Below are 7,197 nucleotides of genomic sequence, written 5' to 3' on the forward strand. Positions count from 1 at the left end.
TATTTTTTGTTGAGTTATTCAGAAATATATTCAAAATCTCATAGGAAAGTGGTGTAGCTTCACAACTCCTAATCATTTCTGAGAACATGCTTGTCATGAGACTGGTCGTTTGGCATGTCGGCTGGTCCGACTCACATGCCATGTTTCCATCCCATGATTAGCGATTAGTTCAAATCGCCACCAGACGAAGTGTTCCTCCCTACCATTACATAGTATTTGCACTGCTTCCTGAAGCCATTTCCCGTATAGAGGGACTAATCAGAGTCTTGAGTTTTTTGATCAGCCAAAGTCATGTATTTGATTCTCCAAGTGCCATATAAAATGTCATATCAGGTACTGCATGCATGCAACTTCCAACACAAAAGCAGGGCTGAAAGCCATCCAAAATAAGTAGGAGGAGGCTTCCCTTTGTTTCTTGCTCCTCACTCTGTGCCGTGGCCCTGCAAGAAGTATTAAAATACTAGTCCCTAGCAGGGCATCCTCTGTTTCTCTTCTTTGCTTTAGCTTTTGCTGGCCCAAGTAGTTAGGCCATCACCACATTTCCTCATGGATACTACCCCTCCATTTATGGCTTTTAGGCTGGCTTGGTGCCCAGTGAAAGCGGCTTCTCTTTGCAGCCTAGTGTTAGCACCAGTCCTAGATTCGTCGATAGAAGAACAGCATTTAGATCTCATAGAGGGTATCCGAGGGTAAGTATTACCTGGTCTAAGGCTGCAGTAGTTGACATGGATCGCATGAATTAAGAAGCAGTTCGTTGTAAGTAGGTGGTTTGTCATAGTTTGACCAAGTTCTAGCATTCTTTAACATGATTCAGACCTTAACAGCTGCTTTAGGGGGAAAAAAAAGAAGAAAGGAAGATAATTGGATGTCATACACCTGAGAATTAGATGCTAGTATTTATCGTACATCTTACTGCTGCAATGAGTTCTCCTGAAAACATTTTGGCTGCTTCATTGCCATCTTCTTTCTATAAAATTTGGTGGTGGAAATCTTAATTCTGGAGAGAAAAGGGATGTTAAAGGAATGAATTCAATCCATGTCTCTATTGCCCAAATGTCATGGAATGAATTTTTATAACACCACTAACCTCATAAGTCCATTAACCAAGTTGGTTCCTTTTTATTAAAAAAAAGAAAAAGAAAGAGAGAGAAAGAAAAAGGAAGAGAAACTACATCTCTTACTTGCTCAGTTTTTTTTTTGCTTTCAAAATTATGGATACCCTTATCGATCTATAACAAGGTCGGGCTAGGTATCGCTCGGTAGCTAACTCTGTTTGCTACGACAAGAGGAATTCAGTATATAAAACCAAGCTTCTTGCTTGAATGTAGTAGCACATCAAAACTTTTGGCATGCATACATACTAACAATACCATGGACTGATGGACGATGGACATGAAGCCATGCACGCTAAATACCAAACAAATACACACTCTCATTCACTTGAGAGCACGTTTCATGCTACCTCTCTGCGAATCGGTCATGCCTATATCAACCCCAATCCTGTCTCATTAAATTTCAGGACATCCTTTCAATTGTAGCCATTTTTGCGACAGCCGGGGGGATTGCATTATACCCCATTAGCACCTGAACTATACACCATTTCCAATGGGTACTGTGACAAGGAATTCATAGAGATACCAACAATCAAATGGCATTCACAATAACCTCCTTGTCTAACTTGGTATTATGACAAACAAGATCAAATTTTTAGCAACGTCCTTTTCCTCAATCATAGCCCTCTGAACTAACGATGGGTAGATCATAAGCTTGGGAGACCCACACTGCAACAAAATCCATGCAAGCTAACACCTTGGTTGTTGACTTAAACTTTTTGGACAACCAGACCCTGATAACTAGAGGGCAAGGGAGGTTGTTTTCCTAGAAGATAAGGAGCCAATAGGGTCCAGCTTGGAGATTTCCAGTGGGTTGGATGTAGCCAATTCATTGCCAACCGCTCCCTCTTTTTTTAGGGACCATTCCCTGATCAAAAAACTTCCCTGCTATAAACCATTCACAGTCCTCAGATCTCTCATCCCAAAAGTCCAAATTGGCGAGGCCTCAATTCCAGTCTCATTATGAACATGAAGGTAAGAATGGGCATGCTTTGATACGTACAGAACTAAGTGCTCATACTTGGTAGTCTCTGGTCTCATGATAGTCTTTGGTGCAATATCTAGATGTTTAACTGGGTGCAGAAGAAGTTTAACTGGTGCTCCGACTACCATCGAGTTTCAAATGGAAAAGCTCCAGGTTATTTTCTCTAGTCTCTTCCGACTGACCATTTTTTCACCTCTTCTTTCCAAAAGATTGATGAGTGTTTTTATTTTTTCTGATGGAAAAAGACTGATGAGTGTTATGCCATGGATTGTTTCTCACTAGTTTTGAATAGTTAATCAGTTTTTTCAAACCAGAAGTTCAGCGCATTGTTTGTCTTGAATGATTAATGAAATGATGACGACTTCTATGGGGGAAACCCCAAAACTCTCCCCTTTATCCATACAAGGAGTCTTTGGTTGTTGTCCTTATATAAATGAATAAAATATCTTCCTACATTAATTCAATTGATCTAATAATTAATCTAAATTAGAATCCTAAAGATTTTGATTACATGCATGCCTCATCTCCTTCTCTCCTGTTTCTCCTCACTCCCCCTATCACTGTCACTACATCATTCCTTTCACTCTTAAAATACTCAATCAATTAGCACAAAAGTATTTAAGTACTTAGTTTAGAGAGATTAAAGAGATTAGTCTCTCTCTCTCTTTGTTTTTCTTCTTCTTTCCCATATCTCCTAAGGTGCCTGCATCCTTAAATATTTTAGTTACAAAGACAACCTTTTTCTTCCATTAAGAGAGAGAGAGAGGGGGGGGGGGGAGGACCTCTTTCTATGCTGTTAAAATCTCATACTTGGTGGAGTCAAGTAAGAGATTATAAAGATATATTATTTTTCTTCCAAGATTAGAAATTTAATAAAGTATTATAAATAAAAGGACCTATAAGGTAGTCATAGAGAAAAGGGTTTGTATGTGCATAACACGTGTATTTTATGCAGAGAAAAATCAAACTCTAATAGTAACGATCAGGAGCCACATGATGTTTCTTTCTGAAAAATAAAAGTGTGCTATGGATTCTTTAATTTTCACAAAGGTTGTCATGATGGCATTCTTTCACACAAGGTTTGGGGTAGGTAACATATATGAGGACTGGCAACTTCAGCCTTTGGGCTTAATTCTTGATAACCTTATTAATGGTGAGCTTTTGGCCAGGGAAAAGGAGGACAAAATCTCCGGATTTCTTTTTTTCTTTTTTCTTTTTTTTTTTGAGGATGGGCCTACTAACAATGTAACTAATGCAACTAATATAACTAATGTCATCATAAAAAAGGGGAAAAAATGATTTTCAAGCATTAACATAGAGGTGAGGATCCATTAATCCAAATAAATGTGTTGATGAGAGTAACTGTAAATCAAATGCTTATAATGGCACTCTTTTTCTTAGATATTGATATTCCATAATTATATGAAAATAAATAAATTTATTGGATTTCTAATTATTTTAACAAAAAGAAGATCTATTTCCATGTACTTTAGATGGTTGATAAGTCATAAAATTAACTAATGCCCAAAATTATGAAACGGGTGCATGTTTCAAATGCAATCAAGTGGAGAATACTAGAAGAATAAACTTATCAAAAATGATTTTGTAACTCATGATATATCTCAAAATGTTACTCAGCTTATCACTCCCTTTAAATTAGCCTCGTGAATTGTACCATATAATGAAGCAAAGTGATTGGTTGATGAGAGCTGAGCGATGTTTTCAGTAATTTTTCCTAGTTACCATGGCATCGCTTTTTTTATATACACAGGCAATTGGTTCATGACATATGCTAGGTGCTTCAGAGAGACAAATATAATTATAAAAGAAATAAACACTTTTTGATGTTATATGTTTCGATGTTTTCAGATGTTTTTATTGGGGAGGATGAAGGGAAGGGTGACTCGAGACCAGTAGCAAGTGGAGAGGTGAGCAATGAAATGCTAGGTCATAGCATGCTTGATAACATCCTTGCTATTGGCACCTTCAATTATAGCCATCACCTTCCCCTCAACTCCACGGAAAAAGAATATCTCCAAGAAGAAGTACAAGAAAATGACTTGAGAATGGCAGCAATGGTACGAACAGCAGGTTCATTAATCTCCTCAAGATATAATCCTCCTAACTCGTTGAAGTCCCTTCAATGCAAAACCTCAATTAAGGAGATTGTGGAAAGCGAGAAGGAGCATAAGAAGAAAATGATGGAACTGGTGAGGGTAGAACAGGTTAAATATTCAAATTGCGAGCTTTTGCAACCGTTATTAGAGATGGACAAAGAAAGAAGGGAGAGGACGACACTTGCAGATCTGTTAGCCATTGAAGCTAGCTTGTCAAGGACTTGTTCTTCCTTGAAAGTTCGGTAGAAGCAACTTTCATTACTATGTCAAGCACAGCATGAGGCTACAAGTGAAGCCCCTCTACCTCTCTCTCTCTCTCATTTACGTGTATCAAGGGAAGCTTCGAATGCTTGGAGCTTGTTAGAAAGTTGGAGGTTTGATATATTTATCTAATTGATTGTTTAATAATTGATTAACTTAACTTCTCTATGCTCTGTGTTAGTTTTATTTGTTGTTGATAGGGGAAAATTGTGTCCCATCTTTTTTCTATATGATTGAAGAATGAAAAGATTTGTTAAATGAGAAAAATGATTGCTTGCCACCTCATGTGTAGAAGATGGGCAAATAAATCCAATGGTGGAGTTGATCTTTGGATGATATATATTTTGCCTACAGTCAGCAATTTTAAGAATATTATAATCTATGAAATACGGAACTATTCTTCAATTCATCATTCTCCTCTACTAGAAATTATTGTTAAATAAATGTGTGTAGTGCTATCTCGAGACATATTACAATCTAACACATATGTAAAATATCAATCATGTTCGTTAGCATATTATGTGTTAATTGAAACAACAACGTGCTATGTACAATTATGCATGGTTATAAGACAACATATGAAATAAATGTGTCCAAAAAAAAGTTAAAAACACATATGATCAAGGTTTTGCCTGCCATTGGTGCCATGCATCCTGATGGATTGTGTTACCAACACTAGTTGAATATGCTCCAACCATCTTCCTCTAAATCTAAAGAAGAGTCATTTTATCAGTGACATTGAGAGAGTAACTAATCGTGTTCAAAGCCCAAATTCCAGATGCTGAATCAAAGTGGAGGCTTGTTTTCTTCCTTCTTTTTTCTCAAAGGTCAGTTCTTATCGCCAACGGTCATCGCTCAAATCCATTGACAATTCTGGCTTTGAATTCGGCGGCCGAAATAGGAATTAGAGGACCAAGACACGGCGGCCGCCCGCGTGAGCAAGACCGATGCCGATGCTACCGTCGACCAACGCAATACGGGTTCGCTTTTTGTACCCTCCGTTGGTCTTGGGCTCCCCAAACGGAAAGTCGCGGAATCCAATCTCGTGATTCCGAAGCTTTACGTAAATTAATAATAAATAAATTATTATTCTGACTTTGATCTTGGTTGGGATTAATTTTGGAAAAAATATTAGTTTCTAAGATCTTTCATATTTGCATATTTATCTCTATCTTTATATATTTATAGATTTTTTTATAAAGTTCTTTATTTGTATAAATAGGCTCTTTTGTGAACTTATTTAAAAACCTAATATAAATATAAATATAGAAAAGATATACACAAATGCGAAAGCCTTGTTGAACCAGTTAATAAACATAATATTTAAAAGTTAATTTTTTCTAATTGAAAGTGTTGCTGGAAAATAGGCTTGGGGGCGACCTCGAGTCGAGGAGGAGGAGCTTCTGCTGCCGGCATGGTGGTGGACGGCTGTTTTCCGGCGGACCTGTAAAAAGCCTTTGGCCAGGGGTTCCGATGAAGGTCCTTCGATGCTTAAGTCAGAGAGAGACTTTGGAGATAATGGAGAGGTTGTTTCTTGCCAGGGGCGAAGATTTTTTCCTAGAGCTTCCCCCCTTTCTTATAGAAGGGGGTGTAGCGGTTACACGCAATCGGGTATGATTGCGCGAATCTTAGTTTAAATGAGTTACCTTAAACGACCCAAAATTTCGGGCTGGGGATCGATTGAGATTGCATGAATTTAAATATTGACAGCCGTTGAGGCGGAGATTGCGAGATTTGATTCCGGGTATAGAGAATTTGACGGTCCTTTTCTTAGGCAGACCGACTTGATTGTTAGTGGAGTTGGGGTCGGCTCGAGGTCAATCGGACTTTGCTCAACCGAGACCATGCGTGCCGAGGTTGTTCTTGCCGAGATCGTTCCTGCCGAGGTCATGCCTGTCGAGGTCGTGCTTGTTGAGGTCGTGCCTGTCGAGGTCATGCCTGCCGGGGTCGCACTTGTCGAGGTTATGCCTACCGAGGTCATGCCTGCTGAGGTCGTGTTTGTTGATGCCGTGCTTGGCGAGGCCATCCTTATTGGGATTGCATATGTTCGTCGGATTCAGGTGCTTTAATTGCATCTCGTCCAGTGGTCCACTTTTCCCCATAAGAAAAGAATAATTTTTTGTCATATATATTGTGAGACCAGTGTATAAGAATATATTGATTATAATAAGTTGATATATTGTTTATGATAGAAATCAAGTATGTTGCAGCTTTTTTTCAATCTCAGCATCTCTGTTGATATAATGCTAACCAATCATGTCAAGCATCATCTCCCCTTTCTTGTAATTATGCTCGATTTTGAAAAATAAAATATTTTTATGAATTAGAAAAATATCTCTAACAATAAAAAAAATATAATTTGCATAAAATTGTAATATGCTCGATTTTGAAAAAAAAATATTTTTAAGAATTAGAAAAATATCTCTAACAATAAAAAAAATGTAATTTGCATAAAATTGTATCAATGAAAGAGAAAAATACGCCATGCATTTATTTTCAAAAATCAACAATTAACAAGCAATCCTAACGTAGGAGGATTTGGTCAGGAAGATACAAAAATAGTGCTTCAAAATCCATTACTTTTATTATCTTTGTAATGGCACGTTCATCACCAATAAAATAACTTTAATATAATCCTATCTAACTCCAGCCTAATTTTTTATATTTTATAATCAACATAGCCTATCAAAATAAGACAGCTATTATCTCAAGTTCTCTACGT

The 7,197-nt window shown here is 37.5% G+C and overlaps 1 protein-coding gene across 1 annotated transcript; it reads left to right on the plus strand.

Annotated features, from left to right (window-relative positions):
• The first annotated feature begins 1,891 nt into the window (after positions 1-1,891).
• LOC108511362 (uncharacterized) lies at positions 1,892-4,460 on the plus strand. The gene is made up of 3 exons (XM_088719344.1): positions 1,892-2,087; positions 2,178-2,250; positions 3,967-4,460. The coding sequence occupies exons 1-3, from the start codon at positions 2,076-2,078 to the stop codon at positions 4,458-4,460; spliced, it is 579 nt and encodes a 192-aa protein (XP_088575470.1). The 5' UTR covers positions 1,892-2,075.
• The last annotated feature ends 2,737 nt before the right edge of the window (positions 4,461-7,197 follow it).

This window comes from Phoenix dactylifera, chromosome 3 (assembly GCF_051530095.1).
Source record: "Phoenix dactylifera cultivar Ajwa chromosome 3, Ajwa_hap1_PhDact_Kaust_v1.1, whole genome shotgun sequence".
In the NCBI taxonomy this organism is placed as follows: Eukaryota; Viridiplantae; Streptophyta; class Magnoliopsida; order Arecales; family Arecaceae; genus Phoenix; species Phoenix dactylifera.